The following is a 19,386-nucleotide window of genomic DNA, read 5'->3' on the forward strand; positions in this document are numbered from 1 at the left end:
GGTGGACAGTGTTGGCTGGAGCTTCCCGACTAAAACAAGCCTGAAAGCAGGAGCGGCATCCACTTCCAAAATGGCTTGCCTCCAGAAACTCTATGTATGAACGGTGCTCAGGCCATTCGTTAATAGGGTCACTATGAGTCATCTACGACTCGACGACACCAAACAACAACAACAATGTTCCTAAAATGCTTTGACTTAATAAAAGTCACTCTAAGGAGTGACTAACTTCACTCCTTAGAACTGACCCTTTAGACTTTTAGAAAGTATCAGAGTAATGTAAACATGAACTACATTAACCCATTATGATAAAGTAATGATTTAGAGAACGAGTGAATATGACAAATGTTTACTTGAATTATAGCTAAGGTAGCCCCAGATCTTTCCTCACTACTTTGACAAAGTATTTTAAGTTCTGAAGTTCTACCTCTCCAGTGCTTTTATTTTTCCATAGCTGTTAAGAAAAAAACCAGTACATATAATTTTTCATGCTGGTTCAAAGGTAGCCCTATTTTTCCTGTTGCTTAAAAACTAAGTTTACATTTTCTTTTTTAAGGGGGGCATGAGGTAGGGGTGGGGGTGGATTCAAAAGAATCCTAGAGGTGCAGTGGCCAAAGCACATGACTAAGACGAAAGATCAGCCGTTAGAACTCACCAGCTGCTCAGAAGGAGAAAGATGTGGCTGTCTATTTTTATAAAGATTACAGCCTTACAACCTGTAGTTCTAGTTTGTCTGACAGGGTCACTATGAGTTAAAGTGTCAGAATTGACTCAAGGAAACTGGTTTGCACATTAGAGGTGTTAGGGAATAGAGATGGACTTTTGGTATTTGTAGACTTGCTTTAAGAATTTCTGAGTATTTCCTGACGGATATGCTTGCTTGCAGAATGCTAAGAGATGGCCATCTAAGGATAGCGGTTAACTCTTTCAGCTGAGATCAGAAAGGATATGTTAACAGTTAACAGGCATTGCAATTTTATGGATATAAAAATACATAACAATAACTATAAAAGCAACATCTAGAGCCTATGAAACTATATGCAACAAACTTTCAGTATTCAAAAATTCTTCTTTTTCTTAGCAAAACTTTGATAAGGGAATCTTTGAACAAGTATTGATACCTATTCAACTAATAAGTAATACAGAACAAGGTATTACAAAATAAAACACAAAGCTGGGAAGTATTTTATTATTTTCTAGTTCATATAACATTGTTCAAGACCACAAGCTTTTAATGGTCTCTTGCAGTAACTTTGTGATTTAGGAATATCATTTTAAAAATAATTACTGATGCTCTAAATATTACTGGTTTCCTACATATTGACAATTTTAATGAATACCATATGCACTATACTTCTTGTTCCTTTGGTCAGAAAGATAAACAGAAACTTTAACTCAGAGGCTTAGACACTCAAAATGGTTTTCAGAGCACATCTAAACAAACCAAATCTACATTTGCAACTATTAAAATTTTTCAGTAGTTAAGAATTTTTAACAAAGCACTGAAACATGTATGAGATTTTTAAGATTATACAGAATTTAATAAACAAATTTAAATAATAAAAGCTTAATGGCCAAATTAAAGGAAGGTTAAGCATCAGGTTTAAAACTTCTTAACTTTCTGGTTATTCAGAAATAGATTTTTGTGAATAAGAATTATTTCATAAATATATTTGTATAAATATAAATATATATCTACAGGATCTGTGTTGAAGGGAAAAAACTTGTTAGAGGGGAAAAAATTGCACTTCTAAATTATCAAGATCTTGTCATATTTATCCTTCAACTGAAACATAATTACCAATCCAGGTGCTTTTGGCACAAGTTTTTAGGTGAGTATTGACACAATTTTAAAAACACAATGCTTTTATATTTTATTCACTGGCATATGAACAATCAAACAGATGTTAGAATTCTGATGGAAAAAACTCCAAGTATCTGCAAATGTTTCATTAAATACAAAATAATTTTTTTTTCTTTTAAAAGACCTTAATTCTGTCTTTACATTTAGAATGTGTAAAATTTTATCTGCAAGGTTTTTTCCCAACCTTCTCAGCAAGAATACCAAGTCCACACGCATTATAACATTGTCTTTTTCTCCACTTGAGTCTAACTTTTTCAAATCACACCCCAGTATATAAAGACAAAAAATAAATGTATAATAAAAAGATTGGGTAAATCAAGAGAGGCTTTTTGGTCTTGAATTCTTCACTCACTAACAATGAAGCAGCACTGTAGGCAGCCCAAAACACGCCAAATAGCTTTAAAAAGAAAAAGAGACAAAAGGCAACACATTAGCAAATTAAATAAATTATTGCATATAAAATCCCAAACTGAAAACTGCCAGAAGCCAAGAGATTTCCACTCAAAAGGACCCTATAGGACAGAGTGTCACTGTTCCACATTGTCTCCAATGCTATAAATCTTTACAGGAGCAGACTGCTGCATCTCCATCCTGTGGATGGAGGGTTTGAACCAACAATTGGAAGGTCAGCAGTCAAATACTTTAACCACTGTGTCATAGCTCTTTTTTTTTTACATATCCTGCAGTAAAAATACTATTTATAATATTTTTGAAAGTAACTCTTGAAATTATAATAAAGAGTAAAATTTATTAATTTGTTATTTCTCATCTCTTTCCGGTTTGTATTAGTCTTTTCTTATCAAACCTGAACCACTGATCAAAGATTGCTAACTCCCTAGAGATTTAATTTTCAATAAAATTAGGTTTCTTGTATATCAGACTATATATTCTAATATTTGGGAGTCTGTTGGCTTAGGGGGGGCAAGAACCCGTGCTGGAATCCTGAAGGCATGTGGTTAGAGGCCACCAGCAGCCCTGAGGGAGAAGAAAGGATGGGCAATCTCCTCCCATATGATTACCTGCCTCTGAAAACCTGCTGGAGGGTCAGCTATGGGTCAGTTCCAACTTGATGGTACACACAATTCTAATATTAGAGCTAGCTGGTGAAATTTTTCTAAAATGTTTCTGAACATACTCTGAATTTAAACAAGAATCACACATAAAAGTTCATTATACAGAGAGGATTAAGTAACTGGGGGGAGAGTGGGGCAAAACAACAACAACAAAAAACCCTTTAAGTTTAAATAACTTTATCCTAAACTTGCAATGATATAAAAACACCAGATTTTTCCACTTTATAATAATATATTCTCATAGTACATGAAGAATATTAAGTTCAACTTTCAAAAGAAGTATGTGACTAAAAATGGTAAAAGGACAACAGTTTTGGCAATTAGGGGTGTAGTCTCTGAAGTATTCAAACAGGCTTTAGTCCAAGTAAAACAACACACAACAGGAAGTGATCCTGAATGAGTCAGTAAAGTGGTATGTTCACTAAGACAGGGATAATTAAATGCCAGCGTGGGGCCAGCTGGTGCACTGCAAGACATTTAAATTAAGTTCTAAGAACAGGGTAAATGGCTAATTTTTCTTTTCAAAAATTTCAGGCAGAAGGTAAGGTCTTACTCATGACTCTTAAAAGTGAATCAACAGTTCAAACATGCTCTCAAAACATAGTTTTAGAATAATTGTAGTATCAACAGCTATCACTTGAGTGTTTACTATATGACCGACATTATACTAGGATTATATGTACTAAAAATCATTGTAACAAATCCTAAAAATTAAGTCGTTGAGCTTTACACTTGGTGGATGAATAAAGTGAGGGTAAGAAAATTAATAAAATCTTTCCAAAATAGCAAGTGGTGTCAGAAGCAGAATGTTAATTCAGAATGGACTGGTTGCAAACGCCATTGGTTTTAATATCTACTGTTTTACCCAATTTCTGAAAGGTATTATTTTCTTTTATTTTGGAATTACTAATGAACTTTAAAAAGAATCCAATCTCATAAAAAAAAAAAATTCGTGTTTCTGGCTACTCATAAATAAGTAGTAGAAAGGCTACATAATGATAGTTCTGAAAGTTCTAATTATAAAAAGGTATATTATCTAAGAAAAAAATTACTATATTATATATATTTATACACACATTAACTTTCTTCTCAAAATTGTTCCAAATTTAAAAATGTCAAATTTTAAGTAACTACCATTAATACTTAATATTCAGTCATTTTATATGTATTATAATGTAAATGTAACACAGCATAAAAAAATTCTGATCTCTATTAATATAGGAAGGCCAAATTATTAGAGTCATGCTTATCATATTAGTTAAGTCACTACTTAAACAAAGGTAACGGTTATAAAATAAATTTATAGTGGAATTTTATGCACATTGTTGTTTTTGATTGCCTTCGAGTTCAGCAAAATTCACAGCGACTCTATTAACAAAAGGATTCTATGAACAAAAGGCCCGAAGATCCTCTAGAACTATCAACATTTATCAAAGTTCACAGAGTTTCTGGAGGCATTTTGTTATGCACATTATGTTCTCCAAAAAGATTAAGTCAGATAAACGTGTGCTATCACCACAGGGAAAATAGTGTGTAGGGAGCTGGCACTGCAAATCCAAAGGCAGGGCCTCCTTATGGTTTGAAACCATCAACACACCTTGAGAGAAAGGCAAACAATCTCCTCCAATGTGTTTTAAAGCCCCACAGGAGGGTAAGCTATGAGCTAAGTTCCAACTCAATGACAATGAGGTGATGAGATATAGAATTGTAATTGTTAGCAGAATAAAAGAAGAAAATTAAAGAAAAATAATTATCAAGGTCAGAAAGTAAGGTCACTGTTTAAAATAGTAACAAGTGTTTGATATACAGTTAGAGACTATTATATTTTTAGTCAGAGAAACAATATACTTTTGCCACCAGGAACTATCACACTACTTTAATGACACATATTACTTAACTTACTTTTATAAGTGTAGACACCACTTCAAATGATCCAACCACCAAAAGCACAGGGGCTATTACAATGAGAGGAAGTAATGAATATCCTATAACTCCAAGAACTTGGCCATATGCAACCTGTGAATTTTAAATAAATATCATCAAAACCAAAGCACTCATTTTAATGACTATAGAACATCGTAACTTCCTTGTTTATAAAATATTAAGAAAATACAAACAACTAAGAACCTAGGTAGCCTAGAGGTAAAGAGTTAAGATGCCAACCTAAACACAAATAGAACAGCTGCTCTGCAGAAGAAAGATGGGCAATCTCCCTAGCAATTTACTGCCTCTGAAAACGTGTTGGAGGGTCAGTTCTGAGTTGATACCCAATCGATGGTACATAACAACAGCAACAATTATATCTCCTCGAAAGAAAATATAAACTATCATACTTCTTAACTTCAAATGATCAAATAGAAAACACTATTACAAAGAATTTTTCATCATTAATTTTAGCATCATTTTTACTAAAATCCTCAAAATATTTGTTAGACTTGTGATACTGTATGTTTAATTTAGGAAAATTTGGAATTACTATTCTCTTATATTCCTGGGAACAACCACCAATACTGTTTCAATGATCATCAGTTTTCTGATGATTCCAAGTTTATACTTCTTGTCCTTATCTCTCTTGGAGTTTCAGATTTACAAATCCAATCTGTCACTAATTCAAGGACAATTATTGAAAAGGGCCACAATTATCTTGCTCAGATTAAAAAAAACACACAAAACAGTTAAGGTATAAAAAGAGCAAGGGCTATGTGGGGAAAGTTGTATCTGACCTATACCAACTTCACAAAGGGAACTGTTTCTGTCAACGGCATCAATAACACAAAACCAATTCCCATGAGGTTATAGACATGCCCCCCCCTCCCCAACCTCTTTCTACTCTTTTAAACACCAATATTACTGATTTGCTGGGTCAAAAATCTGATGCAATAGCTCACAGCCCACACAGAACATTATTGGGGAAGTAAAAAAGTTCAAAACCAGATAAAGAACAGAATACAGTAAAAATAGCTCCCAAAATCTGCACACAGGTACCTTAGCCTTGAGCCTCACAGCTTTTTGGAAGAAACCATTTGGTTTGAAATAAAGTTAGAAGGATGAAGGATGGGAAGAAGGATGAACTCCCGAGTTTGCAGCCCTTGACTACCTGGACCCAGCAACTGATGACTGGAGATGAACTGACCAGAGCCCAAGCAGATGAAGATATCTCAAGCTGTGTGAGCTACTGGAGACTGCTGCAACCTGACTTGCTCTTGACTGAACTTTGCTTAGGGATACAGATGCTAAATGTTCTAAATGGACCTTTAGAGAAAGGAACATCCTTGTTTTCTTCAGAGAAATGGTTTTATAGAAAGGGGCAAATCAGAAATTGGCTAACTAAAATGGGGAAGATTAAGGCATGAATACAGTTCTTATGATGGTTGTAAGGCGAAATCTGATTTCAAGCATTAGGGTGATGGTTAGAAAAGCTAGGGGGTGGACTCTGGGTGTCTAAGGTTTATCATTCAAAACTGTCTTTCCTAGCCAAAATATTAACTGTTCGTTTTTTGCTGAAGTATTACTGTTCTAGGGAGACAGGATTAGGATGGGAGGTGCTTTTCTCTTCTGGAAAACACTTGTGCTCGCCTGTGATATAGCTTCCAGCTGCTCCCCAGTTTCTACAACACCAGCTTGTAACACCCACAGTCGCCATCTAGCTGTGCTACAACTGACATTTTACAAGATCCTGGCCCATCACTCACCAGTTTCTCCAAAACCACCTGCATACCTACGATCACATGAGTCACTGTCCTGACAGGTTTGAGTTGCTGGGAAACCTAGTGAACCTAGACCCAAGGGCCATAGAAGAACTGAGAGAGGGAGCTCTAGTGGCCTAGTAGCAAGAAACTGCAACTGCAATGCCAGACATTTGCAGTTCGAATCCACCAGGTGCTCTGCTGGAGAAGGAGGGGCATTCTCCTCCTGTACCAGTCAGATCTGATTTGACGGTACACACACAAAAAAAGGATTAAAAAAAAAAAAAAAAGAACTGGGAAACTTACCTATGTACAGAACTGTTTGAAATTACGGATTTATATATAGCTAGTTAAGCTTTTGGGACTATGCTGACCTGAGACTTCTCACAAATAGTGTACTATTAATCTTAGCAGAACAAATGAAAAAAACACAAGGTCTAGAGAATCTAGAGGTGACAAATGCAGCATGGACAGGGAGAAAGGATGAGGAAAAGTTGAAGAAAAATATTTTTAGGGTGCAGCTGGAGTGCTCCTTGGAGGCAAGAACGATGCAGCTTCGCCTTACATATACTTTGGACATATTGCTAGGCGGGGCTATTCCTTGGAGAAGGACATGATGCTGGGAAGGGTGGAAGGTCGGTAAAGAAGACGACTCTCAACCAAGTGGATTGACACAGTGACTGCTGCAACTGGCTCTTGTGTGTCAGACAGTCTGAGGGTGGTACAGGATAGAACAGGGTTCAGATTTTTTATTCATCAGGTCACTATGAGTCATATTTGACTCAACAGCACCTAAAAACAACAACATATTTATAAGGAGAGCTCTGGTGGTCTGGTTGTAAGAAGCTGCGTTGTCGACCCAACGTAGTCAGTTAAAATCCAAGAGCTGCTTAGCAGAAGAAAGAAAACCAATCACTTCCTGTGTGATTTACAGCTTTTGAAAGCCCACTGTAGGTCAGTTATGAGTTATTTCTGACTTGACAGCACCTAACAACAACAACATCATTATGTCTATATGGGATTTCTAGTGACCTAGTCAATAGGGAAGGAGCTCTGGTGGCTTAGTGGTAAGAAGTTGTGCTGTCAACTCAAATGCACTTGGTTCAGCTCTACCAACTGCACTGCAGGGAAAAGATGGGCAATTTTCTGCTGTGCGATTAACTACCACAGAAAATTTGTTGGAAGGTCAGCTACGAGGTTTGCTATTTGATAGTACACAACAACAGTCTGTAGAGAGTTTTGCTGCTAACCTAGATGACACATGCCTCTTGCTGTTTTAAGCTACTAGCAGCCTCAAATGAGAAGGTCTGGCATAAACCCAATAGAAGGTTGCTAAGAGCTGGAACCAACCTGCAGAGCAATGAGTTTTCTTAGCCTTAATGACATGTCTACTGGCCAAGCTTCACATGTTGTGAAGATCAATGGAAGTCATAACTTTATGAAGCAGGTATTATAACCATCATTGACTGAATTGTGTTCCGCCAAAATAAATCCACTTGGCTAAGGCATGATGCTCAGTGAATGAGCAATTATATAAATGATACAACCTGGCAGTTGTACAATCATTCCCTTCGAGCAGCTGATCAGTTTGAGTAAGATTAGAATGGTATCCAATTATACTCTTCTTCAGGTCCTAGCCCTGAGTTGATATAAGGGGAGTTTTCACAGGATGTAGCCTGCACCACATTTAATCTCTTATAAAAGACAAGAAAAAAGCTCTCAAGAAATACAGGATGAAGAAAGCAAGTAGAGAGGGAGCTCAGTACCACCAAAAAGAGCTAGGAATATCTTTTAGACTTGGGGTTACTATGCAGAAAACCTCCTAGAACCAGGGTAAGGTTCTTGTCAAGCCATATGGAACAATCTCAAGGAATGCAAGGCCAATAGCTGAAGAAAGGAGCAAGGACTTCCCCCTGAATCAATAGATAAAAGGCTAAAGCTAGTGTCCCAAATTTAGACTTCCAGCCTCCTAAACTGAGTGAGAATAAATGTTCTATAAAGCCTTCTACTTGTGATATTTCTGTTATAGCAGCACTCTAGAACGTTAAGACAGTCTTTATTATGAAGAAATTAATTCTATGAAGTATTTTGCTCAGAAAAGTAAGCTGGTTAAGTGGCAAAGTTCAAATTAAATCTAGGCATCTTAGGTATTCCTATAGTTCCATGCTGCCAAAATATTTTTCATAATTTATTTCAAATAAATATTATGCTAAGTTTTATAAAAAGTATAAAAATATTATATAAACAAATGTAATTTTAGGTCTCTATTAGAATTTTTTCCCTATCTAGATTAAAAAGTTTACCAATTAAAAGTTCTTTTAAATTTATTTGTGATTTCTAGGTTAAGGTGTTGTTTTGAACACTGTCTCCTTAAGTTCCACTAAAAGAAGGGGGGAAGGGGACAAAATTTTTTTTAATAAGATTATAGCTAACATTCTTCTAAGTGGTATAGCACTAGTCTGTCCATTTGCTATACAGAGTAACGTGTGGTTGCTGTGATGCTAAACACTGTGACACTCGTGTCAAATGTGATAATGGTTACCCATGGTGGACAGTGTTTGGTAAAGCTTCCCAATTAAAACAAGCTTGGAAGCAGGAGGGGCATTTACTTCCGAAATAGCTTGCCTCCAGAAACTCTATGAACTTGGAGAAACGATGAATTATACAAATGTTCAGGTCTTTCGTTCACAGGGTCCCTATTAATTGCCTATGACTCGACAGCATTTAACAACAACAAATAACATACCAAGAAAAGATCAAGAGCAGCATACATAATTTTAGAAGCTAGAAAGGAGATGGTAAGACCTAAATAACAGACTTGACAGACCATTCCCACTAAGTGTGAGAAAAATGTCTCAAAATTTCTGCATTTAGCACTCAGTAGTCTTAGTCAACCTGATTCAACACATTGCCGCACACTTTTAAAATTGACGGCCGTGCTTAGAAACACATTTGCCATCATTTGCGGCAACGTGTTAAGCCAGTGCTCACCTCATAACTCTACCTCAAATTCCTTTGTTCTACTCTGTCTACAGAATAAACAGGGAGCTCTGATTGACCTAGTGGTCAGAAACTACAATACCAAAGGCACACGGTTCAAACACATCCCCACCAACTGCTCCATGGAAAAACAATGGGCAATCTTCTTCTGTGTGATTTACTGCCTCTGAAAACCCACTGGAGGGTCAGTTACAACTTGATGAACACCAAAAAATAGAGAATACTAGAAGTTCTTATTTAATAAAATTGTGGCTGGTTCTAAAAGTGCGACCCAGCAGGGCACTAACGACCATTTCAGAAGACTATATTGTAAAAATTGTTTGCTTTATTCTAACAAAAGTTTACAGAAAGGCTGGGTTTTCATTCATTCACTGCTGTACATTTTCACCTCCCCCTCCCTTTTTTCCAGTCCACTTTGCAATGCCCTCTTATTCCAGACTGTTTTCATACATATAATCTAATCATATATTCTTTTGGGACAGTTTTCCCCCTCATCTGTTCCAATGCAATGTTAATTACCCATCAAAACTATCTTTTTTAAAAAAACAAACAAAAAAACTATCTTTTTTTAAAAAAAACCTTATCTTTATAGTAATATTAATATGCTATTATTTGCCCCTTTCTTTGGATTGCTATTTGCACTAATTGTGCAAAAGCAATGGTGGGAAACAAACTGCACTAGCAGTTATTGTGTTCTTTATAGTACACTTAAGAATGTCTTTGATAAAGCAATAAAAGGTAATTAATTTTATTTTACCCCAAATTATAACAAACTGTGGCTGACTCTGAGAAGAATGGGAATCCCAGAACACTTGATAGTTCTAATGCGAAACCTATACTTGGACCAAGAGGCAGTCGTCAGAACAGAGCAAGGAAACACTGCATGGTTCAAAATTGGGAAGGGTGTATGCCAGGGATGTGTCCTATCTCTTTACCTTTTCAACCTGTATGCAGAACAGATTATCTGAGAGGCTGGGTTCTATGAGGAGAAGTGTGGTGTCAGCACTGGTGGAAGATCTATTAACAATCTGCGTTATGCAGATGACACAACCCTGCCTGCTGAAACTGAGGAGGACCTGAAATGCTTGCTGCAGAGGGTCAAGGACTGCAGCCTTCAGTATGGATTGAGGCTCCATGTCAAGATGACAAAGATTCTCACCACTGGATCAACTGGCAGCATCAGGATGGATAGTGAAGAGATTGAGATTGTTAACAACTTTAGTCTGCTTGGCTCCACGGTGTTGACTCTTGGCACTAGTAGCCAGGAAATAAAAAAATGTATTGCGATGGGAAAGTCTGCTGTTAGGGACCTCTCCAGGGTACTGAAGAGCAATGGTGTCACTCTGGAGACTAAGGTGTGTCTGATACAGGCTATGGTCTTTGCAACCACTTGTTATGCATCAGAGAGTTGGACAATGACTAAGAAGGACAGAAGGAGAAATGATGCCTTTGAGCTGTGGTGCTGAAGAAGAGTACTGAATGTACCCTGGACTGCCAAGAAAACAAACAGATTCATCCTAGAGAGGGTTAAATCAGGCTGCTCCTTGGAGGCAAGGATTCTGAGGCTTTGTCTGACATACTTTGGACATGTTGTGAGGGAGAGATCCTTGGAGAGGGACATCATGCTTGGGAGGGTGGAGGGATGGCGCAGAAGGGGAAGACCCTCTTTGAGGTGGATTGATTCAGTGACTGGGGTAAACGGGATGGGTGTGTCAGAGGCAGTGCGATTGGCACATGATAGAGAAGGGTTTAGGGCTGTTGTACATAGGGTCGCTATGAGTCGCAAGCGACTCGACGGCAAATAACAACAACAACAACCCCCACTTATCTTTTTACTACTCTGTGTGGCAAAACAGGAAGTACAGTAAGAATTTCTGCTCTATGCTCAAGTTCAAAAATTCAAGAATTCTTGAATTCAAGTATATTCAAGTTCAAAAATTCAAGAGTCCAAGTTCAAGAATTATCCCAAGGAAGAGCACTTGTGTGAATCAGTGAATTACCTGTTTTTCACAGAATGGCATTTTTACTTGAAAGAACAACTGACAAACTATAATTCAGACTTGGATAATGGCTGGTATTTTTTGAAAATGAAATGGGCCTGCCACTTAAGGGGAAACAATTAGTAGTATTTGTTGCAAATAATAAAATCTGCGTTTTCAAGCTAAACTTAGAATTTTGGGGAAAAAAATATATATCACTATAAGCTTGGTAATTGTCCAATAGACTATTCTGATGAAAAAGACAGTGATAATCATAAATGTGATTTTGCAGTCCTGTATAATAAAATGTTAATAACGTATCAACATCTGAAATATCTTCATAATTCAATGAACAAAAATTTAACAAAAGACTAATGTTATGTTACAAAGTTCTGCCTGGCTTAAAAAGATCTAAGTAAAATGAATTTTAATAAAATATGAAAAGTTCACTGATTTGATTTCAGGTTCCATACTAAAACAAATTTTGAAGAAACTAGTACTTGATAAATTGGTACAAAGAATCAAAGACTATCAACAATTATTTGAAAAGGCATGAACTTTTCCAATAATGTAACTATGTGAGGCCTTTATTTCCTTTTTCACTGAATTTAACCAGAGAAGATGTAAAGCAATAGGAAAAACAGAAAGCAACGTCACTCTTCTCGTAACTTGTTCATTATGGAAAACAGTTTTTTTAAAAAAATTATTTTACTATGCAATCAATCTGTTATTACTAATGAAAAACCCCCCAACACCACTGAGTCAATCCTGCTTCATAATGATCCTGTACAACAGACTATAGAACTGCCTCATAAGTTTTCCAAGGCAGTAATCTTTAAACAAGCAGACTGTTTCACCTTTTTTTTTGTGCAGAAGCTGATGATTTGAACCAATGACCTTTCAGTTAGCCGCCAAGTGCTTTAACCACTGTACCAATAGGTTCCTTAATGAATAAATACTGAAAGATTTTGTTTTTATGTATATGAGTGATAAATATAAATCACTTAAAAACTTTTGGGGAAAAATAACTTGAAAATAAAATGTCAGCACACACACACCACAAAACTTTGGGAAAGCTGAGATCTAAAATTCTGTTATAAAAAGAACAAATTATACGCTTCCCTAAAAAGTCATAAATGTTTATGAAGTAGGAAAGGATAGTTTCTTCCCAATTCACTTTTTGTAACATTTATAGAGTATGCTTAGTATTAACTTAGTGCATAATAAATTATTTTAAGAGTACAAACAATTTAGAAGAAATCTAGGATATCATTATACTGAATTTAGTTATTAAATCTACCTACAATACCATAAATAAAGCTTACTATTAAAAAACAAGAGATATTTTAAAAATTAACTACTTACTTCTCCACCAAGAACTCTGGCCAGTAAAAAAATTGTTAGAGAACCAAATATCCAAATGGTAATAATCCATGAAACCACCTTAAGAGAGAGAGAGAAAAAAAATTCAATGTAATGAGTATCTTTGTCTTTACCAAATAAACTCATAACTTTCCAGGAACTCAAGTCATCCACATAAGGTAAGCCTGACACATCCAATTTCAGATCACAGAAAAGTTGACGGGTTTCCCCAGTTCTCTCCAAAACTTTGTAAGAATAAACTGTTCAAAACAATTTTATACTCATTTTGAAAAATTTTTTTACCCTTGAGTTGGAACTGTCTCAACATTGACCCATCATTGGGTTTCTAAGGCTGCAAACCGCACAGACGATTGCCCATCTTTTCCCCTTGGAGCAAGAAGGATTGAGTCTAAAACTTAGCAATTACTAATTGCTTAACAAACCTCTGCATTTCAAGATCTATGATAAAAGAGTATTGGAGGGAAGAAAGAAGGAGAACAAGTCCCTGATTCCAATCCCTTGGTGTAGAGCATTCTGTGATAAAAATTAAGTGAGAAAAGTCTCTAGAGGGCTACAAAATGCTTAGTACTTACACATTTATCTACATTTTTAAAAAATTATTTTGTGTGTGTACCATCAAATAGAATCTGACTGGTACAGGAGGAGATTGGCCCTCATTCTTCAACAGAGCATCTGGTGGATTCAAACCATGTACCTCTGGGATTGCAGAGCTCCCTACATTTACCTACATTTAAAAAAAAAATCGAACCAAAAAATATACCTCATCCTTGTCTTGTCAATACTGACTAATAGTGGCCTTCCATCAGGTTTCCAATGTAAATCTTTATGGAAAGAGGTGCCCATCTTTCTCCTAGGATCAGCTGGAATGTTTAAACCTCTGATATTTGAGCATGACTTTTATGTTTGAACCCTATACATGTGGCACTATGCCACCAAGGCTCCCTATCCAGTTAACAAGGAAGACATTGCAGACAACTTAACTTTACCTCTCCCAGCTTTGTAGTCAGGGTCGGGTAGGGGGCCTAAAACAAAGAATCCTCAGTAGCAATAGGTTGTTAGGTGTTACTGAGCAGCCTGTGACTCGTAACAATCCTATGAAGCACAGACTCTGCCATCCTCATGGTTCTGCCATGCTTAAATCCAGTGATACTACATTAACACAATTCACTGAGAATCTTCCTCTTTTCCCTGAGCCTCTACCTTCCCAGCAAGTTCCATTACAAGCATGCTTACTATCCAAATCTGGCAGCTTAGTGGGTAAAGAGTTGTGCTGCCAACCCAAAGGCTGGCAGGTCTAATTCACTAGCCGCTCCATGGGAGACTGATAGGGAATCTCCTCCCATACAATTTACAGCCCCTGACCACCCTCAGGAAGGTCTGGTTCCTTCCAGTCAGTTAAGGATGGGTTCCCACTCAACAGTACATAACAAAAGAACTCTGGTAGCACAATCTGTATCAAAGTGAGCTGCTAATCTAAAGCCTGCACATCTCTGGTGGTTGAAATTCACCAGTGACTGAGGGAGAAGATGAGCAGTTTCCTCCATTAGGACCTAATGATTCAGAAACCTGATAGAAGGTTACTGTAAGCAGAACCAACTTTTTGGTGGTTTCTAAATATTATTCTCAGTAAAAGAAAGCAACACTCCTTAGAAAAATGGTGACTCTAAGACTGAAGAAGAGAAAATACAAGATGAATTTTGGAGACTTATAAAGGGCCAGGAAGTAAGGAAGTGCTCAAAAACGATAGGGATATGTTGAAAGGATACCAAAATGAAGGGGCTCACGATGGCTCATGTTAAAACAAGATAAACAAGAACATAAATTTTAGTACTGGATTCTGATTCATGAGAATAAAATAAATACCTATAGGTTCACATTATTTGAATAATTAAGAAGACTGTTCCTTTGAAAAAAGTAAAAGATATACTCATTCATTCCTTGCTTATAAAAATATAAGATGATGAAACACCAAAAAAAAAAAAAAAGATGTAACAAGTAAGGTGGTGCCTTATCTCTGGCACCAGTGTACTCTTCTTTCCTCTTCCCTGGGTCATTAACTTATGGTTGGGCACTCATGGCATACCTCAGGATCTATGTGGCACAGATGTGTGTGTGTGTGTGTGTGTGTGTGTGTGTGTGTGTGTGTGTGTGTAGTCCACAGGCGCTGGGAGTAGTAAAGAGGTGCTACCCACCTACTCCCATTGCACAAGATGAATCTCATCTTTCAAAGGCTCTACCCGTGAATCCCCATGCAGTTCACTTTCTATTCCCATCTTCCACTTTCTCCAACCAACTTGCCCTGGACCTTTGGGTCCTTGCCTGGCCTCCTCAAGCCTGTCCATAACCTTGAGTCATCTTGCCATCCCCCTATAACCACCATGGCTAGAATGTTATGTCATGGATAAATGGGAATATGTGTCCCACGAACAGTTGACACCATTACTCGTGTGGCCCAGTTGTCACTGAGGCCTCTGGTATATTATTTCAGTTAGCCCTCAGAGTATCCACATGAGCCATTGGAAGTCTGGGAGCATCTTCAAAGAACTGATGCCGTTGAATTGTGGTGTTTTAATATAATATACTATAGGTAAAAGGTCTGTCTCCAAAGAACTGTGTTCCTTAGAGGCAAGGGTGTTGAGAATTCATCTCACATACCTTAGACATGTTATCAGAAAGGGCCAATTACGAGAAAAGGACATTATGCTTGGAAAGGTACAGGATCAGCAAAGGAGAGGAAAAGCCTTACGGAGATGGAACAACACAGTGACTGCAACAACGGGCTTAAGAACACTAGAGATTGTGAGGATGGTAAAAAATCAGGCAAGTTTAAATCTGTTGTACATTGGATCACTAAGAGTCAGAGTTGACTATAACAACTAAATATGGGATTATCTGGGTGGGGCATTAATGTAATTCCATACATTTACATGCAGGAGGCAGATATAAGAGGGAAGCTTGACTCTAGTATAGGAGAAGGTAATGTTATTACAGAAGCAGAGACTAATGCGGCCAGGAGCCAAGGAATGCATGAAGGCTCTAGAAGTGAGAGGTCCTCCTCTGGTGCCTCCAGCAGAAATCAGTCCTAATCAGCATCTTGATTTTTAGCCCTCCAGAACTGCCTGAGGATACATTTATATTGTCTTAAGCTATGAAATTTATAGCAACGTGTCATAACAGCAACAAGAAACAAGTACATTTCCAAAGGACTCTGTGGTAACATAACTTCCTTAGTCTTAAAATAAGGATTCGAAGTGAGTATTTTGATGATAAAGTCTCTGAAAATAAGACATAGTGGTTAAAATACCAAAAGTGGTTTAAAATGAAATACTAATGGTGCTTTAAATAAAATGTAAAGCTTGTGCAAAAAAAAAAAAAGAAATACTAATGGAATCTTTGCCATCATTTACTTAAAATATTTTTTTTAGAAACAGAATTAAAAATTAATAATAGGCAGTAGCATGAGTTTTGTGTTTCAAGTTTCTTATCACATAGGGATGTCAGAACATGGGCAACAAAGAATGGACACTTGTGGTCAGCCAGAAATAGTTCCATCCACCTACTTTAGCATGTCATACAAATATTAACATCTTCTATATAAATGGGGGAAAGGTTAAAAAGTACTGAACTAAAATATTTCCCACTTAATTATTAACTGTTTTTAGGATGAACAAGAAATATCAGGTAAAGAGAAAACATTTTTCAAATATATTAAGTATAGATAATATTTAGCTATGTAAACTTTTAAATAAAAATATTTATAATTTTAATTAAAAAAAGAAATACTTACCCTAAACTGTCCATATAATGATATCATGGAAAAGAACAGAACAACAGCCAGAGGACCCCAAAAGTCAGGATTGTCTCGCACCACTTGTCTATTAAAACCAAGCGATGGCATTGGCATCAAAACACATCGGATTTTGTAGTAAATATCCTTAAGGTCAATATCCAATTCCTCCCTACAATTTTAAAATAAAAATTCTCAAAAGGCATAATTCTGAATACAGCAATAACTACAAAACAACATAAAATGTAAATGTAAGAGTATGGTCTCCCTAGGTCACTAAAACATTTCTATTTTAAGTACTATATTTCCCTGTTTTAAAGTATGTACCTAACCATCTTATGAGCTACTATTCATCTCCTTAATAGCTACCGTCTTAAAACTCATCAGTCTTGAATGAAACCACAAAGGGTTTCAAAAGCTGGTTTTCTTCTTCAGAGAAGTTATTTTTGTCGGTCTCCTGGAGGTACTAGCAATTTGAGACATTGTTAAATAAAACTCTGAGAATTTTTTGGCAAGTTTTTTCTCTTCCAGCAACTCATTCACGGCCAACTCCTAGAGATCTTGTAGGACAGAACATAAATGCCCATATAGTTTCCAAAAATTAAATCCTTTACAGAAGCATACTGGCACATCTTTCTCCCTTGGAGCAGCTAGTGAGCTCCAGCTGTCAATCTTCTGGTTAGCAGCTGAAATCTTTAAGCAACCAAGATTCCTTTCCATCATCCCACTGTCAAATTCAGAGAGGCAAAGTTTGCTATTTATATGGTAAATGATCTCTCATTCACTCACAGAGTGTAGATATAACCCTCTGATGTCTCAGAGCCTTTGGCACATCTTCTTTCTTAATGGTACATAAAATGACTACACTAAGGTGTCACTGATTTTCTAAAATATTGTATATTAACATTAAGAAACATGAATGTCTTGTACTTCAAAACAATCTAATATGAACCACTACAAATATACTACAAAAAATTGCTAATAAATTAAATTTAAAAAGCTATAGATTGTTCTTTCTAAAATGGTTAATTTATTTACTTTTCAAGTGATACATAATAATTTGAAATATTTCCAGTACTAAGAAAAAGAAATTCTTCCAGGGAGAGAAGTGCAGCAATGAATGAATGGAAATCCAAAATCGCTGTAAATGCTCATTAAAATTATTTTTAAAAAAAAGATAAAGAAATTCTTCCTATAACTTTACTTCCAGTGGCAACTCTAAAATTCCTACATAGAAGATATTTGCATGGTAATCATCTTTGAAGTCTTAGTTTGGCTTAAACCATAATTTCTATAGTAACTACCAAAGTATGTTTTTAAAATTTACCCTGCATGTCTATATTGAAGCACCAGACAGGCCATGGTAAATCCTGAAAGTGGTATACTTATTTTGCATGTGTGTATGTGGGATACAGCATTACCATTCTTTACATATTCCCATTCAGTAGGTTAAAATAATTTTAATCCCATCATTTTTTTGTTACCAGTAAAAGTGAAAATTTCAGTAGCTTTTGGCCAAAAAAAACTAAGGTCTTCCAAACTTTCTTTCAGGTAACATCCTACAGATGGTATCAAATAACATTTTATAAATCATATTGTTTTTTTACATACAAGAGTGGTTTATCTTCAGGATCATCATCTTCAACTTCCAAAAGCCAGCCATATCCTCTCTGTTTCAGAAATGTAGTGGCTGTAGATTCTTTGATAAAATCTCCACCAAGGTTTAATTTGACATCTGGAGATGCTATTGAACCACTGAGATCTTGTGAGAAAAGAAGACAAAATTGTAAACCAAGGTAAAATATACTCATTAAAGCAAGCATATATACAATGAAAGTAATTATCACATAGGGATCTTGAACTACAAACATTTCACAAAATCTTCAAATGGTTAGTAATGGGTATCTAAAAACCATCTCTTACTCTACAAGCAGGAAAACGAAAAATTAGAGAAGTAAAAAGACATAAAAAAGGTTTCACAGCTAATTAGTTAGGCTAGTATAAGAATATAGGCTTAAAACTGAACCTCTTCAAAATTTAAAAGGATCTATGCAAAATATATTAAATTATATAATTTTTATTCCCTTTGTCATTACATGCACTTACTCTCAAAAATCCTTTCAAAGGCATTTTCCTGATCAGATAGGCTCTGTGGAACTGCATCCTAAGCATTCCTGAACCTGTTATTTTCTTTTTTTTACTTCCTAATAAACCCAACTGCAGTGAGTACAGTTAAGACAACAGAGCTGTTTGAGGTCAAATAGCAATCAAGAAAGAAAAATTGTAGGACTAGATAATACAGACTAGTAAATAATCATCAATGTTACTGGAAGTAAAATAATTTAAGTAGTACTTTAGTAAAACAATTTTGTCCTACTACACTGCCTTGGTGGTCAAGACAGTGTGGTACTGGTAGACACACAGATCAAAGGAATAGAGAATCCAGAAACAGCTCATCTACGTATGTATGGTCAATTGATTTTTGACAAAGAGATAAAGTCAGTTAAGTGGGAAAACAACAGCCTTTTTAACAAATGGTGTTAACAAAAGTGGAAAACTATCTGTAGAAAACTCAAGCAAGATCCATACCTCATTCCATACACAAAAACTAACTCAA

General features: G+C 36.1%; 1 protein-coding gene across 1 annotated transcript in view; it reads right to left on the reverse strand.

The window, feature by feature from the left end:
• Window positions 1–2,120: 2,120 nt before the first annotated feature.
• YIPF4 (Yip1 domain family, member 4) overlaps window positions 2,121–19,386 on the reverse strand; it is a 32,409-nt gene continuing 15,143 nt past the window's right edge. The window contains exons 2-6 of the mRNA XM_006882364.1: window positions 18,381–18,531; window positions 16,770–16,941; window positions 12,965–13,042; window positions 4,837–4,950; window positions 2,121–2,258 (exon numbers count right to left, since the gene is read on the reverse strand). Of these exons, the coding sequence (XP_006882426.1) occupies window positions 2,121–2,258; window positions 4,837–4,950; window positions 12,965–13,042; window positions 16,770–16,941; window positions 18,381–18,531 (653 nt within the window). The remainder of the gene's footprint in view (window positions 2,259–4,836; window positions 4,951–12,964; window positions 13,043–16,769; window positions 16,942–18,380; window positions 18,532–19,386) is intronic.

Source organism: Elephantulus edwardii, unplaced genomic scaffold (assembly GCF_000299155.1).
Source record: "Elephantulus edwardii isolate Elephantulus edwardi_28Jun2011 unplaced genomic scaffold, EleEdw1.0 scaffold00019, whole genome shotgun sequence".
NCBI lineage: Eukaryota > Metazoa > Chordata > Mammalia > Macroscelidea > Macroscelididae > Elephantulus > Elephantulus edwardii.